At 61.1% G+C, this 23,400-nt stretch overlaps 2 protein-coding genes across 7 annotated transcripts in view; one reads left to right on the top strand and one right to left on the bottom strand.

Annotated features, from left to right (window-relative positions):
- The window catches only part of SPPL2B (signal peptide peptidase like 2B), a 24,995-nt gene extending 8,697 nt beyond the window's left edge, over positions 1–16,298 (bottom strand). The window contains exons 1-12 of one of the 6 annotated variants that reach the window (XM_055103315.2): positions 16,166–16,298; positions 10,294–10,413; positions 7,478–7,660; positions 6,237–6,326; positions 5,870–6,009; positions 5,112–5,254; positions 4,906–5,002; positions 4,060–4,176; positions 1,838–1,919; positions 1,091–1,165; positions 654–716; positions 422–521 (exon numbers count right to left, since the gene is read on the bottom strand). In XM_055103315.2, the coding sequence (XP_054959290.1) occupies positions 422–521; positions 654–716; positions 1,091–1,165; positions 1,838–1,919; positions 4,060–4,176; positions 4,906–5,002; positions 5,112–5,254; positions 5,870–6,009; positions 6,237–6,326; positions 7,478–7,660; positions 10,294–10,413; positions 16,166–16,231 (1,276 nt within the window). In that variant the 5' untranslated portion in view covers positions 16,232–16,298. The remainder of the gene's footprint in view (positions 1–421; positions 522–653; positions 717–1,090; positions 1,166–1,837; positions 1,920–4,059; positions 4,177–4,905; positions 5,003–5,111; positions 5,255–5,869; positions 6,010–6,236; positions 6,327–7,477; positions 7,661–10,293; positions 10,414–16,165) is intronic. The other 5 variants (XM_055103316.2, XM_055103317.2, XM_055103318.2 and 2 more) reach the window with 5 other exon arrangements.
- LSM7 (LSM7 homolog, U6 small nuclear RNA and mRNA degradation associated) lies at positions 16,277–23,400 on the top strand. The gene is made up of 4 exons (XM_003819236.5): positions 16,277–16,380; positions 16,464–16,554; positions 20,727–20,798; positions 23,099–23,400. Exons 1-4 carry the CDS (start codon positions 16,300–16,302, stop codon positions 23,239–23,241), a joined length of 387 nt encoding a protein of 128 aa, XP_003819284.2. The 5' UTR covers positions 16,277–16,299; the 3' UTR covers positions 23,242–23,400.

The following is a 23,400-nucleotide window of genomic DNA, read 5'->3' as shown; positions in this document are numbered from 1 at the left end:
AGTGGGTAAACTGAGACCACAGTGAGAACAAAGTCCAGGCAGACACACCTGGCAGGACCCTGGGGACACTGAGGCTGCGAGGGTACAGTCTCTGCCTTCTGCAGCAACATGAGCTCACTGGGACCCAGGATCCAGGCCCCAGCAGGGACCCCTGCACAACCCCGAGCAGGATGGGGTGAGGCTGTCTGCAATCGGGGGGCCTTCCCCGCTCCCTAGGAACCAAGGGGGTCCCTACCCCACCCAGGCAATGCCCTCGCTGCCCAGGCACCGAGGCCTCGACGGCCCCAACCTGCACGACTCTGACCCTCAGGGCTTTATCTCCAGCCGACGGTGTGCGGGCCACTCACTCCCAAAGGCAAACCTCAGCCGCCCGGGGCCCTGCCCCACAGCGTGGACCCGTGTGCTCCACCCGCCTCAGTACCTGGCACCAAAATGTCTCCGAAACCCAGGAGGGAGAAGGGCCGGTCACACAGGGCCAGAGGTGAGGAGTTCAGCCTGGGCACCTTCAGGACCATGGGCAGCTGCAAAGACGGGAAGAGGACAATGTCCTCCATGACCCTCACCCGGCCGCGGGATGCCTCGAGCCCTATCCGCTCTCAGCGCGCGACACCTTGACCCATGGCAACCTGAGACCCTGCAGTCAGAAGACACACCTTCTCACGGGTGGCTGAGTCCGAGGGCCCAGTGGCCACCTCCACCATGATGCTGCTCCCACTCTGCACAGAACGGGGTTGAGTGAGGGAGTGTGGTAACGGGGTGGGGGGGCAGGGGAGTGGGGTGATGGGGCGAGGGGGCAGGGTGATGCGATGGGGGGGTGCAAGAGGCAGGGTGATGGAGGGTGATGGGGCAGGGGAGCAGGGTGATGGGGTGGAGGGGGACGAGGGGAGCGGGGTGATGGGGTGGGGGGCAGGGGAGCACGGTATGGGGTGGAGGGGGACGAGGGGGCGGGGTGATGGGGTGGGGGGCAGGAGAGCATGGTGTGGGGTGGAGGGGGACGAGGGGGCGGGGTGATGGGGGGTGATGGGGCGGGGGTTGCGAGGGGGCGGGGGAGCGGGGTGATGGGGTGGAGCGGGGACAGGCAGTCGCCTACCTTGGTCAGGAAGGGCGTGATGAACACGAAGAAGATGTCGTAGAGGAACAGCACCAGCAGCAGCAGCGTGCAGGCCTGCGAAGCCCACGGCTGAGGGCGGCCCCCACCCCGGCCCGTGCCTTCCCCACTCCCATCTCATGAGGCCCAGCGCCTCCTCCTGGGAGGCGGCCTTTAAAGGAACCTGAGCAGAGCGCGCCCAGTGCCAGGGACGCACCACGCAGGAGGAGCTTTGGAAGCAACATCAGGTAGCGATTTACGGGCAAAAGTCAGGCTTTTAGAGTCTCCACGTAACAGGAAGGCGGGGACGGGAGGGCGGAGGCCTGTGCCACGCAGGGCCGGCTCTGGGGATACAGAGGGCCATCCTGGGCATTCAAATGCCGCTTGCTTGGGGTGCTGTGGGGCCCTCACGGGAGTGCAGCCGCCTGGGGCTTGACGACATCCCCGCGCTCCCGGTGCCACCTGAGGCCAGTTCCTCCAGCCCTATTCGACCACTCTCCCCACCACCTCATCCAGACACGAGTTGCCCCTGCCGGGAACCGCCCCGCAGCCACCCACCCAGGCCGCCTCAGCGGGGGCTTTGGGACCCAATCTTCAAGCCCCACCCTTCACAACAGGCCTAGGCGGCCATCCCCAGGGCAGTGAGCAGGAGCACAGACCTACGAGGACCACAGCCCCACACGGGCCAGGCTGGGATGAAGGGCCCCCACTACCCACGCTGCCCCGCAGCCGCGCCCTCCCTGCACTCACCTTGAAGGTGGGCAGACGGATGGTCTTCAGCATGTAGAGGCAGAAGGCGATGCCCAGGGCATCCTGGAGGACCCAGGCCCACCTGCAAGACAAAGCAGCATCCCCGCCGGGGCAGAGGCTGGCTGACCACCCAGGACGCCGCCTCCCACGAGCCACACAGGGCCCTTGCTCTCAGCCAGCACGCGGCCCCACTGCCCTTCCACCTGCCCAGGGGATGACTCTGAGGACCCCAGACCTGCGGGAGGACCCCTGCTGTTACAACTCCAGCAGGGCTGGCGGCACAGGCCCCATCCCAGGGCCCACCCTGCGGAAGCAGGTAGAGGAGCCCACCACTCCGCAGCCAGGACAGTGGACACAAGCCTGGCCGGCTGTGTCCCCTCAGTCGCTGTCCCCAGATGGTGGGGCCAGGATGGTGGACACGGGCCTGGCCGGCTGCATCCCCTCAGTCGCTGTCCCCGGATGGTGGGCATCACGCTGTAGGCAGGGGTCACAGGCTGTAGGCAGGGGCCAGGCAGAGGGTGCGTGTGCAGGAGGGCTTGGGCACTGACCCCTCCAAACTGTTTTTGTTTTGTTTTGTTTTTGAGATGGAGTCTCACTCTGTCACCCAGGCTGGAGTTTGGTGGCACAATCTTGACTCGCTGCAAACTCCGCCTCCCAGGTTCAAGCAATTCTCCTGCCTCAGCCTCCCAAGTAGCTGGGATTACAGGCACATACCACAATGCCAGGCAAATTTTTTTGTATTTTTAGTAGAGATGGGGTTTTGTCATGTTGGCCAGGCTGGTCTCAAACTCCTGACCTCAAGTGATCTGCCCGCCTCGGCCTCCCAAAGTGCTGGGATTACAGGCATGAGCCCCCGTGCCCAAACTGTTTATTAAATTAAAACTTGTGCCACACCAGGTTTCCTCACAGAACCTCTGGGTCCACAGTGGGTGGGGCTGCCATGCAGTTGGTGCCCTGGGGCAAAGCACAGAACCGCCTCCTGCACAAGCCATGGCCCCTGCAGCCAGCCGCAACTTCGGCTCTCTCCTGGCCCCACGAAGTCCCAGCGTCTCCTCCCCGCTGGCCCCTGCCCCCCATGCAGGCTCTGCCTGTCACTTGCTGGACGAGTTCCCCAGCGTTCCTCAGCGTCTCAAACATCAAAGGCTTCATTTGAAAATGGGATAAAAACATCTCCCGGGTGGGGCGGCGGCTAACAGCAGAGGCCTCCATGGGAGACGCTGGTACAGCCAATTCCAGGCGCCACGTGCCGCAAGCACCCAGAGAACTGCGGCCAGTTATTTTTTCTGATTTTATATTATTTCTTAAATAGAGCGGGGGTCTTGCTTGTTACCCAGGCTGGTCTTGAACTCCTGGGCAAAGTGATCGTCCTAACTTGGCCTACCAAATGCTGGGATCCCAGGCGTGAGCCCCTACGCCCAACTGACTGAGGCCTGCTCTAACTTCATGTGACGGAGCGAGTTTCCTGGCTTGGAAATAACTGAAAAGATTCATTTTCTCTTTGTGTACAAAGGATTCAAAATATTTTCACATCTTCCTTCTGCCAGTTAAACGTGCCGTGGCTCCAATACACACCAAAGCCAAGTGTACTTGGCTGCCTCGGGAAGGCTGGGAGGAAGTGCCAGATGGTATCAGCGACAGCGGTGGGGACCGGGCGGGGACAGGCCAGCTCTGTCCTCCCAACACGGCGCCAGGCACTCGGCCTCATGGGGGAGGCCCGGCCGGTGGGAGGCAGCCACAAGTCCAGGCCTCGTGGGAGGTGAGCGTGGGGGGAGCAGTGCCTGCCCCACCTCCACCACTGCTCAGAAGCCACAGCAGTCATGACCAAGAGGATCGGGTGCCCTGGTGCCCACACCCTGGGCCTCGAACCTGCGGTGTGCACGTGGGTGCCAGGAAAGGGACAGCGGGGGACAGACTGTGGCCCTGGGCAGCGATGCCCCACAAAGGAGTCCCATCCAGGCTGGAGGATGTGGCTCCTGGCCACAGGGGCTCCGGCCTCTCCTCCCGGATTCCAGTCAGGGTTCCCACGGCACCCGGACAAACCCAGGTGAAACGACCTCACAGCACTGTCAGAGCAGCCCGGGGCCAGGGCTTTTCATAACGCGGTGCTGAAGCAGCTCCAGGCTGGGGCGGCCTCCAGGGAGGGCAGGGAGTCAGGGCCCCAGGAGCCCTGGTGCATCTGAGGACGCCACTGCCCGCCGGGGCCCGGGGGAAGCAGCACTTACTGGTCCTCATTGCGGAAGACGCCCCACACCACGCTGACGGCCACGCAGAAGAGCGCCAGGAGCAGCATACGGGCCTGCGGGCGCTTGTGGAAGTAGGGCAGGCTGTTGTTGGGGATCCTGGGGGGCACGGGGCAGTCAGAGCCAAGCCCACCAGCTCCCGGCCTCATCCCACTGCCCACCACCCTTGGGACCGGCCCAGGCACCCCCTGCAGAGTGGCAGCCCCCACTCTGTTGTCCTCATTAAACTCCACATCCCACACAATGACAACAGTAGGCACCCCAAGGGCAGGGCAGAGCCCGACCCGGGCAGACGCTGGGGGCCACGGGCTGTACCCACAGAGCCCCTCGCCTGCGCTGCGGCCCTTCGCCCGAGGCCCTGCCTGCTCCAGACCTCCCACCTCCTCACCCAGGGACGGCAACACAAAAAGGTCTCCCCCGGGCGAGCCCCGCTTCCTAGACCCAGGTCTGACTTTGCCGGAGATCCTCCAGCAGCTCCCTGACCCCTAAGAGCCAGGCCAAGCTCTGGGCTGTGGGGAACCTTCTGGGTTCCCCGGAGAACCCTGGTGCTTTCCCGTGCCCCCGTCGGCCTGCGACCTGGGGCAGGGTTCCTGGGGACAAGGGCACCCTCCCCCCGCCACCCCTGGCGCCTGGCTGCTGGTGGGCTCCATTGATAGCTCGTCCAGATTCCGCCCTGCTCCTGGGCCTAGGAGCCCCAGGCCAGCACTGAGGGAGCGCCTGCTGTAGACTCTGAACGATACTGCACCATGAGGGGCTATGGGGCGGCAAAGGGGCCGTGGCCATCACCGCACAGAGTCAGGCACGTCGGGGCCAGCCGGGCAGACTCACCTGCACTTGCCGAAGGGCAGCCGCCGCACACAGGGCGCCAGGCAGCTGTAGAGGCCGGTGGCGGAGGCCAGGCAGAAGATCCCGATGACCACGTACACTGCAGGGGCAGGGCCGTGAGGCCGGAGGCCAGGTCCGCACGCCACCCTCCCTCCGCACGGGGCGGGCTGCATCTCCACGCCGCGGCCCACCCGCCCGGGGCCGCGCACCGAGGAGGTCGTAGAAGTAGTAGAGCAGCACCAGCATGGAGCAGCACATCACCACAAACACGCAGGTCATCACCGGCGTCACGTCCACCGCCTCATCCTCCTGCTTCTCGGGCCCATCGTCGCGCTTGTGCTTCATGTACCTTCTTGGGAGACACCATGGGGTCGTGGGGCGCTGGGGCCGGCTGGCCGACACAGGGCCTGGGAGCCCACAGCCACCCGGGGGAACGGGGCAGAAAACCCGGGAGCAGGAGGGGACCCGGGGGGGGACTGAAGCGCAAGGAACTGCCCCGAACATCCCCAGGGCAGAGGAGACCACACAGCAGAGGGTGGCAGGGCCCACGTCCCTGGGTTGAGCTGGGGTGGCCACTAGGCCGGGCCAGAGGCTGGGGTGTGGGCAGCAACCGCAGCTTGGATCTGCATAAACAGCCCTGGACATGGGGCCTCCCCAGACCCAGGCGGCTCAGCAGGAGAGGGTAGCTAGCCCCAGCCACCTGCCCAGCCCTGCACCTGCCACGCCCGTACCTGCCACATCCACACCTGCCCAGCCCTACACATCCACCGGGTGCCCGGAGCCCACCCTGGCAGGAAAAGAGACTGATTCTGTCCCAGGACCTCCTGAGGAAGAAACGAAGGGCTCCACGGGGCGAGCCGTGCCTGCCGAGGCCAAAGCACTCACTGCTGTTCTGGAAGACTGGCCGTCCCGGCCCGTGTCAGAGCCGCCCGCCCCCGTCACAGCACACGCACGACGCGAAACTCACTTCTTCACGTCCCGACTCCCGGCCCAGTAGCCGCCGATGGCGACGGTGCCCACAGCCATGATGAAGATGATGACCATGTTGTAGTCCAGCACCGGCTCCTTAGGCGCATACAGCGCCGCCCTCACCATGCGGCCGAAACGCTGCCTCAAGGAACACACCGGAGGCAGGCGTCAGAGCCACCCGCCAGCCATGGCTCCACGTGCAGCTGTGGGCTGTGGGGCTGGGGCTGGAGACCCTGGCCTGCAGGGGCCACGCCTCACCCACCACCCTGATCCCACCAACTGAGGCACAAACCCCCCCGGCAGCCAGCCCGAAGCCCCCTGCCCCATCTCCTCGGGAGCGTGGGTCTGAGCCGGCGCAGACCTACCCTGAAGATGTCCAGCATGTCTTTGTAGCTGAGCAGGGCCACGGGAATGCCAATCTCATCATACTGCGTCTTATTACCCCCCGGGGGGACCTGGGGGCCCAGAGGAGGGAGCGGCAGGCATCACCCGCAGCAGTGGGTGGGCCCCCAGCTCTGTGCCCATTCGCCTCCTCTCCTGGGACCCTCACTCGAGGCTCAGGTCAGGCTGGGGGCGCCTGCTGGCTCCCCCTCTGCAGCTGACAGCCTCCGGCCTCCCAGGAGGACCCAAGAACAGGGAGGCCGAAGGGCATCAAGCCTTCTTCACCTGACAACAGGGCCCCAGGCCTAAAAGCGCCACTAATCCCTCCCTCGGCCGTGGGACTCCCGAACCGCACACACACGTCCTGAGTGACACTTGTCACAGCCCATGCCTGCCCACTAAGCCGCCTTGAGCCCCGCACCCACTGAGGGCCTCTCTCAACGACGGCAGCGTGTGCGGACAGGGATGGCACTCTCGGCTCTGCCCGGCCTGCTCTGCCCTCGGCCCTGCCCGGCCTGCTCTGCCCTCGACCCTGAGCCCCTACACCAGGCCTCCGTGGATTGCCAGGCTCAGGGTGCAACGCTGGCGGGAGCAGCCCAGAGCCACAGGCAGGGCTGTGAGGGAATTCCTGAACTCCATTCCTTCTTACCCCAAAACTACACTTCAGGGGCGGCCATGCACCCTGCCCAGCCCAGCAGTCGGCATGTCCCTGTGCTGTGACCAGCCCTGCCAGGCCCCCAGCTCTCAACCACAGCCCCATTTCACAGAAGATGGAAAAGGGGCCAGGCTTCAGGCCACCTGGCTAGGACCACACAGGTGAGCACGGCCCCACCGGCTAGAGGGCAAGGGCACCAGGGTACCCAGAAAGGACCAGCTCAGGGCCAGGCCACCTGCTCCTCAGAAGCCACCCCAATCCCATCCCCACAGAGGGTGTGGTCTCCGTCACCCCTGGGGGCTGCTCTAGGACAGGCACCCAACAAGACCACGGCCAAAGTTCCACAGCCCCAGCCAGCAGCGCAGGAAGAACAGACTCATCTCCGCCCTCCCGACGGCCACACTCGGCCCGGATCCTCCCCACGTTCACACTCGGCCCAGATCCTCCCCACAGAGGGGTCTGCCTTTAGCGAGAAGTCGGAAGACCAGCCCCAGCTGCTGCCATCTCTGCCTCCTGCACCCCCCTCCTGCCCCTGAGAGCTGGCCCGGCGGGGGACGCGCAGGGCCGTACCAGTCTCTCCCTGCTGACGATGAGCAGCCCGCGTGCTCCGCTGCCCTGGGCCAGCCTCACTTTCTCATAGAAGGTGCAGTTCCCCCGCGCCACCAGCGGGATCTGGTTGCTGAAGCCACGGGCGGGGAGGTCGGCTGCGGAGCAGAGCAGGGAGGCCGTCCAGTTGCGCAGCTGCAGGAAAGACTGGAAAGGCCAGGGCACGGTGTTGTCTCACGTGATGTGAGTCACCAGGAGAGCCCAGCTGCCCCTTCTCCCACCTGAAGCCTGCACTGAGTTAGATCCCAGCCCTCACCTAAAGCCCCACACGGCCTCGGCCCACCTAGGCAGAGCCATCCCTACTGCAGCTCCCACAGTCGGACCCTGGGCGATGGGCTGGGCTGCCTCATCTGAGCGGGGCCGGAGTCCTCACAGACATGGCTGTCCCCTGATACCTGAGCCACCCCGCGAGCCGTCACAGATCACTCAGAAAGACCAAGTGGGTCCCCACCGCAGCCCCACCACGGCCAGGCATCTGTGAGAAGGGGGAGGGTTTCCAGCGTGCAGAGAACAAAGCCCCAACTCTCAGGGGCCTCACAGCCCCTGAAGCCAAGACACACATGCACACACACACGCACACGCACACACACGCCCACAGCCACGCCCACAGCCAGGCCGGAGCACACGCACACACTCACAGCCAGGCCGGAGCACGTGCACACACCCACAGCCAGGCTGGAGCACGCGCACACACAAGCACACGTCCACAACCAGGCTGGAGCACACGGCACACACATGCATACGTGCACACACACGCACACACCCACAGCCAGGCCAGTGCACACGCACACAGCCACAGCCAGGCTGGAGTGCGCGCGCACACACACACACACATACCCACAGCCAGGCCAGCGCACGCACACACACACACCCACAGCCAGGCGGAGTGCATGCACACACACGTGCACACATACACAGCCAGGCCGGAGCACATGGCACACATATGCACACGCAAGCACACACATGCGCACTCACGCTCAAGCAGACACATGCCTATTACACACATGCACACACACATGCACAGCCAGGCCAGAGCACACAGCACACACGTGCATATACAAGCACATACCTGTGCACTCAAGCTCATGCACACACGCCTATTACACACACATGCACACACACCACACGAACTCACACACTCAAGCACACGCACATACCTATTACACACGCACTCACACACACTCATGCACACACACGAACCCAAACACGCAGGCACATACACATCCACACACAAAACTATTATCCACATGTACACACACATACACACACATCTATTACACATGTACACCCGCACACATGTGCACAGACACATGCACACATCCACAAACATAACTATTATGTAGCTACATGCTTACACACACCTGCACACACATACAGACACACATGCACTCACACATCCATACACAAACCTATTGCATGCACACTCACGCACATGTGCACATAAAAACAGACATACACATTCGGACCCATGCACATGCCCCCACACACCTATTACACACATGCTCACACACACAGGTGTGCTGACACACAAACACGCACTAAGGCACACATGTCCATGCACATATCTAGTACACATGTGCTCACACACACAAACTCAGAAATAGGCACTCAGGCACGTCTTCACACATACCTATTACATGTGTTCACATGCCTATTACATGTGTTGACACACACCTATTATGTGTTCACACTCAAAAAAACACTCAGGCACATGCACACATACACTGATGCGAACTCACACAAACATGCAGACACATGAGCATGTCCAGGCACATACTGATTACACACGTGCTCACACGCACACACTATGCATAAAGCTGACAGGAAGATGCTAGTGCCTCTTCGCTGGCACACCTCGAGGGCTCCAGGAGGGGGCGGGACACAGTGGGAAAGGAGGCAGGGCCTGAGGGATGCAGTGGGAAAGAAGGCAGGGCCTGAGGGATGCGGTGGGAAAGGAGGCAGGGCCTGAGGGATGCGGTGGGAAAGGAGGCGGGGCCTGAAGGATGCGGTAGGAAAGGAGGCAGGGACAGAGGGGTGTGGTGGGAAAGGAGGCGGAGCCAGAGGGATGCAGTGGGAAAGGAGGCAGGGCCTGAGGGATGAAGTGAGAAAGGAGGCAGGGCCTGAGGGATGCAGTGGGAAAGGAGGTGGGGCCTGAAGGATGCAATGAGAAAGGAGGCGGGGCCTGAAGCATGCAGTGGGAAAGAAGGCGGGGCCTGAAGGATGCAGTGAGAAAGGAGGAGGGGCCTGAAGGATGCAGTGGGAAAGGAGGAGGGGCCTGAAGGATGCAGTGGGAAAGGAGGCGGGGCCTGAGAGCTGCGGTGGAAAAGGAGGCGGGGCCTGAGGACTAAGTGGGAAAGGAGGTGGGGCCTCTGAGGGAGGGACTCATCCAGCAGCAGGTGTTAGTGCCCCAGTCAGGAAGATGGTGAAAGGTCTCGTCCCTAGGGCCCCACTGTGCCCTCTGCTGTCATTCCTCCGAGGACCCCTCTGTCTGGGCCCACTGGATAGGGTCCCCGGCATGGAGCAGTAGAGACCCTCATCTACCACATGGAGCTCGGCCGGTGCCTCTGGATCTGCACCCCAAGGCCGCATGGACAGCTTGCATTGATGACCAGGGTTGGGGAGGCCCAGGGGAACTGGGGGCCAGCTGAGGGTCCCCCAGACCTGGTCAGGGCCTGCCTCTCGCCTCTGGATCTTTCCTGCAACCCCAGCCGGATGTGTCTCTAGAGCCCCAGGGCCCCCGCATTCTCCTCCGCAGCGGCGCCCAGTCAGCGGGTACTCACTGCCTTGGTGAGGTCATGCGGAAGATGGGCCCACTGCGGGTTGTAGAGGATGCAGTAGTCTTTGCCTTCGGGGCCCCCGGCCTGGGAGACCACGTGCACCATGCCGTACTCACAGGCCACCTGCAGGACAAGGCCGGCAGTCAGAGCCACGGCACGGGACATGCGGGGCTGCACCGCCCCACGAGAAACAGGCCCGAGGAGGGGAGGACGCCTCCAGGAAGGGCGCCCGTGTTCACCAGGTGGTCTGGGATGCCTCCCCCTCTCGCCAGGGCAGACAGGGACGTGACCATATGTGGTTTATAGCAAAGACCCAGACTGGCTCACCTTCCTCAGGGAGCCCCAGGCTGGTGACCATGAGTGTGTCAGGTCACCCCTCTGTGGCTCCCGAGTTTCTGCACCAAAAACAGGGATCGCACCACCTCCTGGGCCTCCCAGGATCAGTGGGCACGGTGGGAGAATGACAGCCACGGGCAGAGCCCTGAGCAGGGAAGCAGGGCAGGGCCCCAGCGGACCTGGCCCTGGGCCTGGGCGGGAGGCCTGGACAAGCCTCCGCACCCCTCAGGTCTGGGTGGCCTTTGACCCACAGCCCCGTGGGCACTGCCTGTTGGCTGGTGCTCCACGGCACACGGGGGCCCAGGCACACGGTGGGGCCCAGACGAGGGGGATCCCCAGATCAGCACCCCTCAGCTCCCACTGGTAGAACAGCACGAAGCAGGTGGGCCAAGGGGCCTACGGGCACCGGGTCCTGAGTGGGACAGGCTGAGGTTTGCAACAGGTCACGCTGCCACCAGCAGGACAGACAGCGTCATGTTCCCCACGAAGCCCCAAACCAGCAGAGTCCAGCACAGCAGCCCCCACTTCGCAGGAGGGAGAAGGAACAACCAGCCAGGGCTTCAAGTTCCTGCTCTCCAGCCTGCAGCAGCAGCGGCTCAGAGAAGGCCACAGGGAGAAGGCCCGGATCCACGGGCAGGAGCCCCTGACACAGAACGGGGACGGCAGGCCAAAGCCAGCCAAGAGGAGCAGGGGTGGTGGCCACCGCGCCCAGGACAGAACGGGCTGGGGCCCTTGCCACGCTCTCAAAATGAAGTAGGGGCCAGGACCAGGCCCCAAAGCCCTGGATGCCTCCCAGGAGGGCTGCGGAGTAGACGGGCCTGGACCAGAAGGGACGACCCCCACCTCTTCAATTTAATGCTTAACAGAGCAGAATGGAGCTATGAGGAAAGACGGATTCCACACGCAGGAAGCTGGCACTGCTCACGCCTCCCACCGCAGGGACCACGGCGGACACTGCAGGGCTCTGGCCTAGGCAGAACCACGGTCCTCCCAGCAGAGCCCAGTCCAGCCTCCCGCACCTGCCATCCCCACCCTCCTCCTGCTCCCCTGCCCAGCAGAGCCCAGTCCAGCCACCCGCACCTGCCATCCCCACCCTCCTCCTGCTCCCCCTTCCAGCAGAGTCCAGTCCAGCCACCTGCACCTGCCATCCCCACCCTCCTCCTGCTCCCCCTTCCAGCAGAGTCCAGTCCAGCCTCCCGCACCTGCCATCCCCACCTCCTCCTGCTCCCCTCCCAGCAGAGCCCAGTCCAGCCGCCCGCACCTGCTATCCCCACCCTCCTCCTGCTCCCCCTCCCAGCAGAGCCCAGTCCAGCCGCCCGCACCTGCCATCCCCACCCTCCTCCTGCTCCCCCTCCCAGCAGAGCCCAGTCCAGCCGCCCGCACCTGCCGTCCCCACCTTCCTTCTGCTCCCCTGCCCAGGGCCCCCACCCAGCAGCTGACAAAGACATCTCCGTCTCGCCAGGATGCCAGTCACCAGAGGGTCTCACAGCGATGGGGCCCAGGTCCCAGCTGCTGTGCCACACTGCAGACCCTCAGTGTGGGCCCCCAGGGGAGCCCGGCCTGCACAGGGAGGAGGGGTCCCAGAAGAAAAACCATGTGCCAGGGACCAAGGAGACCCACCCCATGCCCTAGGCCCGCCCGTTCTCAGGAGCACCCAGCCCTCAGCCTTCTGGGGCTGCAGGGCTCCTGCAAGGCTGTAAACCTCCCAGACAGACAGCCGCACCCCCTGGTCCCCAGGGGACCTGTCACGGAAACAAACAGGCCACAGCCATTTGCCTCATCAGGAACAGGATGGCAGCCACATGTCTGAACAGGCGCTGAGCTGCGCACCAAAAGGGCCGACACCACAACGCCACAAGGGAAAACAGTGCAGACGCAGCTCTGCCAAGCTAGGGCTGGGGAAGGAGAACTCTGGCTTGGCTAAAGGTCCCAAAGGTCCCTGGTGCCAGACACCAACCCCAGCACACAGGCACAGACGGGCTCTCCAACAGCCGGGCCCTCATCACTGAAATCACGCAAAGTCTCCGGCCTGGTCTGGGAGCATCTGGGTCAAGGCCCTGGTGACCTCGGAGTGGCAGCATGGTGAAAGCCCAAGGAGCCCCGGTCCCCACAATCGACTGGGGGTCTCATAGCTCTTGGCTAATGCTGCTTCCTTCCCACAGCTGCCCCAGCCCCACTCCAAGCACCTCCCATGTGACCTCCCCCAGAGCCCAGGCAGAGTCAGGAGCCCTTTCTTTCCAGTTCTGCCCACCAGACTGCCTGCCCGTGAGAGCACCCCTTAGTCTGGCCCCGGTGCCGAGCCCGGAGGGTGCCCCTTCCAACACAGCCCCCCAGAACCCCTCCTCCAGGAGGGATGTTACGGGTCACGGCAGAGGCCAAGAATCCACAGTCCGGCCCACCGTCTGTGTTTGTAAATAAAGTTTTATTGGAACACAGCCAAGTCCATTCCTAAGGAAGGGTCTCTGGCTCTGGAAGAACAACAGGAGAAACCAAGCAACCAAACCAGAGGCCACGTGGGCCACAGAGCCCAGCAAAACTACTGTCTAGCCCTTCCCAGAAAACACTTGCCAAGCTCTGTTCTATGGGATCAGGGACTCTGGTGAAAAGTGTCTTTTGTGTAAAACGGGAACTGATAGAACTGCTTCTCTGCTTCTCTCTAAAAGGGTCATTTAAAAGCACAAAAGCACATTCATGCATTTTCCTCTCCACAATTCCCAAAACTGGTTTTCCATTGAAAAAACAAGCCTGTGCCTCTATCAAAGGCCAGAGAATGCGGCATCTCACCGGGAAGAGTTTCCTCACCTGCTGAGTTAAAGGAACGGGGAACAATTCTTCCAAAGGCCACAGCTCTAAGAGGGCCCTGAGTTCTAGACAGGCCCACCGAAATTTGGAGGAGCAGAAAAAGCTCAGGCTACAAGGACAGGCTCAAAGCCCAAGCCTCGACCTCCAAATCCTTCACAATTGCAGCACAAATGCTTTGCAACCGCACACAGGTTTAGAAACTACTAGGCTTAGAAACCCTGCTTCCAAGTGACTGTGAAAGCATCCACGTCAAGGGCCTTTGAAACAGGCCAGTGAGTCCAGGCCGGGAGAGCCTCCCTTCTGGGAAGACTGAGGAGTTCCAGGAGCCGGGCCGGGTCCAGCCAGGGCCACCAGCTCCAGCTCAGATCTGCTGAGGAGCAGGCTCCGTGGGGTGGAGGAGGGGAGGTGTCTCACTGGGGAGGTCGACTTCCTTGCTCAGGGTCACAGAATGGTAGCAAGCGAGTTGAGGACTGTCACCAACCAGGCTCCTGCCATGAGAGCAAGTCTCATTCTTGGGCAATCGGACTCAAATTTCCACTGCCGCGAAGCACCACCCCCCTCCAGGGACAGGCGTCTCAGGGTGTATTTACAACCAGGGTTCTGGAAGGGGCAGGAACACCTGCTCTCTGACGTCCCTCTGACACATCCTTTGACTCCCCACCCTCCGGATAAAGCTCACACTCCTCAGCCCGCCCAGGTTAAAGTCCACGCACCCCAGCACCAAGCGCCTTCCACGGCCTGGCTTCCACCAGACAACCTGTCATCCAGACTAGGAGGCTGAATGCTCTGCCTTCACTCTCTGCCTGGGGCCACTCGCACCACTGCCCCCTCCTCTGTGCCCCTGCTCCAGCAACCCTCCACGGCCCACCCCCTGGGCCTCCTTGGTGGTGACATCTTTCAGGGTGTAAACCCTTCCTTCCAGCATTATTCCACCCTACACTCCAGCCACAGCCCACCCCTTGCCAACCCCAAATAACCTGCCAGCTCTCACACCTCCCAGTCCCCGCTTATGCTGCTTCTGGTGCTTCCAACACCCTTCCCCTCCTGCCGACCCGGCAAATTCCTACTCGTCATTCAGAACACGTGCTTCGGGGCCGGGCACGGTGGCTCACGCCTGTCATCCCAGCACTTTGGGTGGCCGAAGCAGGTGGATCACCTGAGGTCTGAAGTTCGAGACCAGCCTGACCAACATGGTGAAACCTCGTCTCTACTAAAAAAAAAAAAAAAAAAAAAAAAATTTAGCCGGGAGTGGTGGCATGCACCTGTAATCCCAGCTATTCGGGAGGCTGAGGTGGGAGAATTGCTTGAACCGGGAGGCAGAGGTTGCAGTGAGCCGAGATCATGCCACTGCACTCCAGCCTGGGCGACAGAGCGAGACTCCGTCTCAAAAAAAAAAAATAGATCTGCTTCGGAAAAGCCTTCCCAGGCAAACTGAGTCCCTCCCTCCACAGAGTTCTGTGATCTTTCTTCCACCTCTGGCTTTCCCCCTCCTTCCAAATGTCTGGGGAGCTCTAGGTGCCTGGCCGCAGAATTGGGGGAGTCCAAAGGGGGCTGACAGAGCAGCTGGGGGTGGGACTGGGGTTCTCAGAAAGCTTCCGAGGGGGCCCGACAGCCTTGCAGAGACCAGGGGCATCTCAGGGTAAGAGAAAAGACTAGAGAGTGAAGCGCCTGCAATGAGCTGCAGGCTTCCCCAGCAGCCAGGTCACAACTGGACGGCGCGCTCACCTGGATGCGACACGGTCTGACATACTTTGAAAGGGTCACTCCTGCTGTGTCGAGGATGGACTGGGGATGTGGTGGACAAAGGCAGCCACAGCAGAGGGATAGCGGTGGGGCTGGAGGAGTGGAGACTGAGGAGCCGGGTGGCGGCGACGCCTTAAGAGTGAGAACTCTGAGGGGGTAGTGAAGGTTAAGGGCTGCATTTGTGGGGCTGCTCCAGGTTCCATTGCCTGAGCCACCAAACTCAGGAGAGAGGGAAGATTTGGAATTAAGAAAATAAAAGATGCAGTTATGACAGTGCGATCTCGTAGACTGTCCCCACTAGAACCTGACACTCTTTACATCAAATGACACACAATGAACATAATGAAGGCCTGTTGGCCCTGGGCGCTGGTCACCCTGGACAGAACCTCCAGAATCCACACCATAGTCGGCCCTCCTTCTGCAGACGAATTCCATCGTCCAAGGTCACGGAGTAAAAGATGGAGCGGGGATCCGACCCCAGTGCAGGGCTGGACTCCTGGCCACTCCAGGATGCTGCCAGTTACTGGGGGACGCGCGGGACGCCTCTGGGTTCCCCCACCGCACCCCCTAGGGTGAGGTTAGCTTAGCACCGTGCCCGTTCCGCCTAAGGGGAAACTGAGGCTCGGAGAGGGGTGGGCAGCCGCCTGCTCAAGGCCACAGAGCCGGAGAGAGGCGTCCCTGGCGGCAGCTGGAGACCCCGAAACGGAGAAGCAGAACCGGAGGATGGAGGGGGCACAAATTTCAGACCCGGTGGGAAGTGAGTGGCGCTGCAGCGGCGGAGGGCCTCCGAGACGGGGAAGGGAGAGGAGCCGGGGACAGACCCGCAAGGTCACGGCCGAGCCCCGGCACCGCCGGCCGACGACGCGGGGACCGCGGATCCCCGAGGCTGGACCTCCAAGACGGGCCGAGCGGGGTCGTTCCTGCGCGTAGCCCGGGGACAGAGAAGCCGAAGGGCCGCAGCCTGCGGTGCCGTCGGGACCGGTGCCGCGCTCACCTGGGCCGCGAGGAGCAGAAAGGCCGCCAAAAGCCGCGCCAGCGCAGCCGCCGCCGCTGCCGCCATGTCGGCCGGTGCCCGCCGCAACCATCAGCAGATGTTTCCCAGCAACGCCCCGAGACCCCGGGCCACGCATGCGCCGCGCATGCGCGTGGGGGAGGTCAAAGGGCGCGGGGCGGTGCCTGCGAAGAGCCACACGGCGCGACAAGATGGCGGTGAGCGCGCGGCGGAATCTGGAACCCGGGGGCGTGGGGCTCGGGCCGCGCTCCAGGCCTCATGCGCTCTGCTTTCCCCGCAGGATAAGGAGAAGAAGAAAAAGGAGAGCATCTTGGACTTGTCCAAGTACATCGACAAGACGATCCGGGTAAAGTTCCAGGGAGGCCGCGAAGGTGAGGAGGCTCCCGCTGTCGGTACCCCCTCTTTAAAAATTTCAAATAAACCCAGCAACAGAGATGATGAGGACGCATGCAGAAGCACCTCTTTTATTTATTTTTATTTTTTTTTTTTTTGAGACGCAGTCTCGCTCTGTCACCCGGGCTGGAGTGCAGTGGTGCGATCTCAGCTCACTGCAACCTCCGCCTCCCAGGTTCAAGTGATTCTTGTGCCTCAGCCTCCCGAGTAGCTGGAATTAATGTGTACCACCACGCCCGGCTAATATTTGTATTTTTAGTAGAGACGCCATGTTGGCCAGGATGGTGTCAAACTCCTGGCCTCAAGCGATCTGCCTGCCTCAGCCCCCTAAATTGCTGGGATTTCAGGCATGAGCCACCATGCCCAGCCTAGCATTTTTGACTGGGCAAGTGAGCTGCCTTCTCCTAGCCTCCGTTTCCTCATTTGTCAAATGGGGCTGGTAACTCCACCCACTTCACGGGGTGGTGAGAATGAATGGTTACAGGCATGTAATGTAATTGAGGCAGCTCTCAGCAGGAAGTAAGCAGTCAGACAACACGTCACTTATTCAACAGCCTCTTGGATCTTTGGTTTCTTTTTTTTGTAAGACGGGGACCCAAACCTCTTTGTCCCTGGATTGTAGACAACTGGGTGGCATGAGAGTTATTAAAAATCACAGTGCCCCAGCCGGACGGGGCGGCTCACGTGTGTAATCCCAGCAATTTGGCCGTCTGAAGCAGGAGGGTGGCTTCACCCTAGGGTTCGAGGCTGCAGTGAACTATGACCGCACCACTGCACTCCAGCCTGGGCCACAGAGCAAGGCCCAGTCTCAAAAGAGAAAAAGGAGGCCAGGCGCAGTGGCTCACGCCTTTAATCTTGACACTTTGGGAGGCCGAGGCAGGCAGATCAGGAGGTCAGGAGATCAAGACCATCCTGGCCAACGTGGTGAAACCCTGTCTCTACTAAAATACAATAAGTTAGCCGGGCATGATGGCGCACGCTTGTAGTCCCAGCTACTTGGGGGGCTGAGGCAGGAGAATCGCTTGAACCCCAGAGGCGACATTGTGCCACCGCACTCCAGCCTGGCGATAGGGCAAGACTCCGTCTCAAAACAAAAAGAAAAAGGAATATGAATAAAATGTTTTCTCAGTCTACACCATGCTGACTCCGGACATGGAAGGACATGAGTGAGCGGCCGCTCTTGCTGGTCACACTACTTCCCTTTGTTTTCTGCCCTTCATAGCAAATCACCAGCCATTTAGCAGCTTAAACAGCACCATTTTATTATCTCACAGGATCTGTGGGTCAGGAGCCAGGGTACCACAGCCTCAAGGGCTCTCAGGAGGTTGTAACTGAGGGTTGTTTTTTGGGGTCCATCATCTTGGGGTCTTCTTCTGAGCCCACTGGTTATTGACAGAGCTCAGTGCCTTACCTTTGCAGGGCCAGGGTCCCCGTTCTGGCCAGTGTTGGCTAGGGACACTTGCAGCTCCCAGACGCTGCCAGCTCGGGACTCTGTTCCACCGTGGTGGTCTGCCCCTACAGTGCTGCAGGCTGAGCTGACATCTGTCCATATTCAGTTATTCGGGCCAGTAGGAGAATCATCTTTCAGAAAGGCTTTGGGGCCGGGTGCGGGGGCTCACGCCTTAATCCCAGCAGTCTGGGAGGCTAAGGCAGGTGGATCACCTGAGGTCAGGAGTTCGAGACCAGCCTGGCCAACATGGCGAAACCCCATCTCTACTAAAAGTACAACAATTAACTGGGCGCTGTGGCTCACACCTGTAATCCCAGCACTTTGGGAGGCCGAGGCAGGCAGATCACTTGAGTTCAGGAGTTTGAGACCAGCCTGGCCTACATGGCAAGGCCCCATCTCTACTCAAAATGCAAAAATTATTTGGGCATGGTGGCACATGCCTGTAGTCCCAGCTACTTGGGAGGCTAAGGCAGGAGAATCGCCCTGGAGGCAGAGGTTGCAGTGAGCTGAGATCGCGCCACTGCATTCCAGCCTGGGCAACAGAGCAAGACTCCATCTCAAAACACACACACACACACACACACACACACACACACACACACACACAAAAGCAGAAAGGGTTTGGTCCCTGAAGGGCTCACCTGATGCAGTCAGGCCCACCCAGGGTGTTTCTCTCTTGATTGGCTCAGTCAGCTGATTCAGGGGCTCTAATTACAGCTGCAAAGTTCCTTGTCTTTGCCACATAATCTAAGCGCAGGAGTGACATCTTGTCCCGTCAGAGTCACAGGCCCTAGCCCACACTCCAGAGGAGGGGCACCTTGGCTCCATGTTAGAGACCTACCTACCTCAGTGCTCACATCTGTCCCCGTGAGGAGGGTGGGCTCACTGGTCAGGCTGGTGCCAAGGACCTGAACATCTGCATCCGACCCCATCTTATAGGTGAGTTTCATTTTGCAGGGGAGGGACTTGAGCAAAGAGAGAGGGAGCCGTGGAGGTGGAAGCTGAAGCCTGTGGAGGTGGACGGAAGTTTGTATGCAGGCGGGCAGACCTTCTCTGTAGAAGGCCAGACGGCAAATATCTTTAGCTTTGCAGCCCAGATGGTCTCTGTCACAACCACTGAGCTATGCCAGCAGAGCAGGAGAGCCACCCCGGTCAGCGCCTGAGCGGGCGAGTGTGGTGGTGGGCCAGCGAGACTCTGACTTACAGAGAGGAGCGGCGGGCAGGTTCACCTGGGGGTCGTCATTTGCAGATCCTCGCCCTGCACCACCGCACAGGGCGGCCCTCGGTGTGTGTAGAGCAGCCGTGGACGGGCTCTCGGCCCTGCCTTAGGAGGAGACAGGCGGGCAGAATAATGCCCAGGGTGCCTGCTTCCCGAGATTGGTGGTGCCTGCTTCCTGAGATTGGCGGGGGCGTGCAGAGGGCAGCACCGTAAGGGCTGTGGGTTGGTGTCTGGAGGAAGCACCTGAAAGATGACAGGGGTAAGAAGGAGGGGAGGGAGGGGGTGGCTGCGGGATGCCCCTCAGTGAGCGCAGAGGCGGAGCTGCTGCTGGGCCTCGGCTGGAGGAGCCTGCAGGGCAGTGGAGGGGAGTCCCAGGCAGGCAGGGTGGGCTGGCCTCTGCTGGGGACACACAGCTCCCCCTTCACCCTTCTCAGTGTCACCAGACACTGCGGAGCAGGATCAGATGGCAGAGCTCACCACCGGGTCAGAGAGCCCTAACCTAAGGTGGCAAGTTGTGGCCTAAGGCGGCGAAGCTTGAGGGGTGGGGCAGGCAGCGTGGAGAGAGAAGCCACAGAGACCATTTCAGCCCCCAAAGCCTTTGCACCTGGGTCTCAGAGCATCTCTGTTGCCCACTCCCCGCAAGCCCTAAGCACCAGGGCTGGGATTTGTTCTTTTGTATTCCGTGAACTCACTGAGGGACTCAGCACAGGTCAGGCAGCGCAGTCATCACCGCTGTCAGAGCGGAGCACTCTGTCTCCCCTACAGGAAGCCCTGTCCCCATCAGCCATCACTGCCTGTCCCATCCCTGGCCCTGGCACCCACGCATCCCCTCCCTGTCTCTGTGGATTGGCCTGTCCTGGACATTTCATAGAAATGGGATCACACGGTGCGCAGCCTTCTGTGTCTGGCGTCTCTCACTGAGCGTGACGTCCTCAGGTGCGTCCTCAGGCGTATCCGCGCTGTGGCCTGCGCCAGCCTCGCTCCTCTTCCTGGCTGGTGGTCCCACCGCGTACACGTGCCGCCGCCTGTTTTGCTGCTGCTTTTGAGCTGAGAATTGTTTTTATGACTTTTAAATAGCTAGAAAGGGATCAAAAGAAGACTGTCTCACGATGTGGAAATTACGTGAAATTCACAGTTCAGTGCCTGTGAGTAGAGCTGACTGGCCGCAGTTCAGCCACACATGGACTCATCACCGAAGCTGCTTCCACCCAGGCAGCCCGAGCCAGCAGCTGTGACCGGCACCCTGTGGCCCACACGGCCAGAAGTGTTTGCCATCTGGCCCCCCGCAGACGCGGTCTGCTGCCTGTGGTGGAGATCACTCTGGAGGCGGCTGTCATCGGCCACTCCCGGGAGCTCTCTCCTACCCTCAGTCCTCCATCCCTGGAGCAGTTAGCCCCATACCTGGGCCATGCTGGGGCGGGCCCTGTGCCCAGGACGGATCTCATGCCTTCTCTTTTCTCTCCCCCGGTGATTTCTCCAAGCCAGTGGAATCCTGAAGGGCTTCGACCCACTCCTCAACCTTGTGCTGGACGGCACTATTGAGTACATGCGAGGTGAGTGGGGTGGTGGCCGAGGCAGGCAGCGGGACGAGGGGGATAGTGGGGTGAGGGGGGCAGCGGGACGAGGGGGGCAGCGGGGCAAGGGGGGCGGCCGTGGGGCTGCTTGCTGGCTCTTCTCTCAAACCCACAAAACCTCTGAGTTACCGACGTGAAGCCTCGTGGCGGCCGATGGATGGGCTTGAGCGCTCACTGGTCCTAGACGTCCTCACAAAGCAGGAAACTCCATTGTTGTGGGGCCTGGAGAGATGGGAGCTGCCAGCTCACCCACTGGTCTCTACACACTGACGAGGCGCCCGGCACAGTTAGAGGACAACCTTTTTAAATGTTTTATTATTTTAATTTTTGTTAAATTGGTGACGTGAGAGGCCAGGCACAATGGCTCACACCTATAATCCCAGCGCTTTGGGAGGCTGAGGCAGGAGGATCCCTTGAGGTCAGGAGTTTGAGACCAGCCTGACCAACATGGTGAAACCCCATCTCCGCTAAAAATACAAAAAAATTGCTGGGTGTGGTGGCGCATACCTGTAATCCCAGCTGCTCGGGAGGCTGACGCAGGAGAATCGCTTGAACCTGGGAGGCGGAGGTTGCAGTGAGCCGAGATGGTGCAACTGCACTCCAGCCTGAGTAACAGAGTGAGACTCCGTCTCAAAAAAAAGAGATAAGCTGAGGTCTCACTGTGTTGCCCAGGCTGGTCTCGAACTCCTGGGCTCAAGCCATCCTCCTGCTTCAGCCTCCCACAGTGCTGGGGTTCCAGGCGTGAGCTGTGGCGCCCAGCGGAGAGCAGCCTTGCTGTGGGGTAGTCAGCATGCCGTGGGGCTCCTCTCGGGTGCCTTTCCTCTTCTGCCCTTGTTAATTCCCGCTATGAACGCAGGGTCCCCGTCTCCTCCCCAGAGGACCCTCCCTCATTTCCCTGCCCCTGCTTGCTCTCCTCCCCAGTAAGGCCGCCAAGTCCTCAGACTCTCCCCAAGAAGCTCCTGCGGCAAGTCCCCAGCTGGCAAGTCCCCATCCCAGCCTGGGCATTGGGAGATTGCCAGGACTTAGGAGAGAGAGGGTCTTGCCCCTTGGATCCATTGATACTGAGACAAGATTTATTCTTGGAGCTGGCCATGGTGGCTCATGCCTGTAATCCCAGCACTTTGGGAGGCCAAGACAGGAGGATCACTCGAGCCCAGGAATTTGAGACCAGCCTGGGCAACATAGTGAGACCCTGTCTCTACAAAAAAAAAAAAAATGTAATTAGCCAGGCATGGCGGTACACGTGCCTGTGGCCCCAGCTACTCAGGAGGCTAAGGCAGGAGGATTGTTTGAGCCCAGGAGGTTGAGGCTGTGAGCTGTGATTGCACTGCTGCACTCCAGCCTGAGCAACAGAGCAAGACCTGGTGTCTGAAAAAAAGTTTTAAAAACCTGGGCCCCATGGTTCTCCCATGCCCCCGCCACCGCAGGACCACAGTAGTGAGGAGTTTTAATCGCCTTCAGCCTCTTGAGAGCTTGTCTTGGGCTTGCTGGCACTTCCCTGGGGTGCCAGCCCACATGGTCCCCACCCCACATGAACAGCCTCTTTATTTTTTTATTTTTTGAGATGGAATCTCGCTCTGTCACCCAGGCTGGAGTGCAGTGGCACGATCTCGGCTCACTGCAAGCTCCGCCTCCCGGGTTCACACCATTCTCCTGCCTCAGCCTCCCGAGTAGCTGGGACTCCAAGCGCCTGCCACCACGCCCGGCTAATTTTTTTGTATTTTTTAGTAGAGACGGGGTTTCACCATGTTAGCCAGGATGGTCTCGATCTCCTGACCTTGTGATCCGCCTGCCTTGGCCTCCCAAAGTGCTGGGATTACAGGCGTGAGCCACCGTGCCCGGCCTCCAGCCTCTTTGTTATAGGGTGAATATTGGCCCCCTAGGGCTCCAGGGACCTTGCAGAGACCAGGAGGCCCAGGGTGCCTGTATTCTGGCCGGCCGTCTGATAACCTGGTTCCCGGCCCTGGTGCCTGGACCCCAGTGAGCTCTGAGACCCGGGGTAGCCGGCTGTCACCCGGGCCTTCCTGTTCCCATGGTTTGTGGAGTGAGGGAGGGCTGTGGCTGCTGTCTGTGGAGCTGCCACTGGTCTCTAGGGGCCGTGGGTCTGAGCCGTGGGAGCCGGACACTTGCCCCACAGAGCGCATACCGTCTGAGGTCCCTGCGTGCTCGTGGCGCCTGCAGGGTGCAGGTGCGGAGGTCGGAGCGAGGGTCTTGGGTGGGTGGGGGGTCTCGGAGGCTTCCTGGAGCTCCCTCAGTCCTCTCTGTCTGCTGCTCCCCAGACCCTGACGACCAGTACAAGCTCACCGAGGACACCCGGCAGCTGGGCCTCGTGGTGTGCCGGGGCACGTCCGTGGTGCTAATCTGCCCGCAGGACGGCATGGAGGCCATCCCCAACCCCTTCATCCAGCAGCAGGACGCCTAGCCTGGCCGGGGGCGTGGGGGATGCAGGGCAGGCCCGAGCAGCTCAGTTTCCCGCAGACTTGGCTGCTGCTCCCACCGCAGTACCGCCTCCTGGAACGGAAGCATTTTCCTTTTTGTATAGGTTGAATTTTTGTTTTCTTAATAAAATTGCAAACCTCAA

Source organism: Pan paniscus, chromosome 20, assembly GCF_029289425.2.
Source record: "Pan paniscus chromosome 20, NHGRI_mPanPan1-v2.0_pri, whole genome shotgun sequence".
Taxonomy (NCBI): Eukaryota; Metazoa; Chordata; class Mammalia; order Primates; family Hominidae; genus Pan; species Pan paniscus.
Note: the sequence above shows the minus strand (reverse complement) of the source record. Positions and strands in the feature narration are given on the sequence as shown.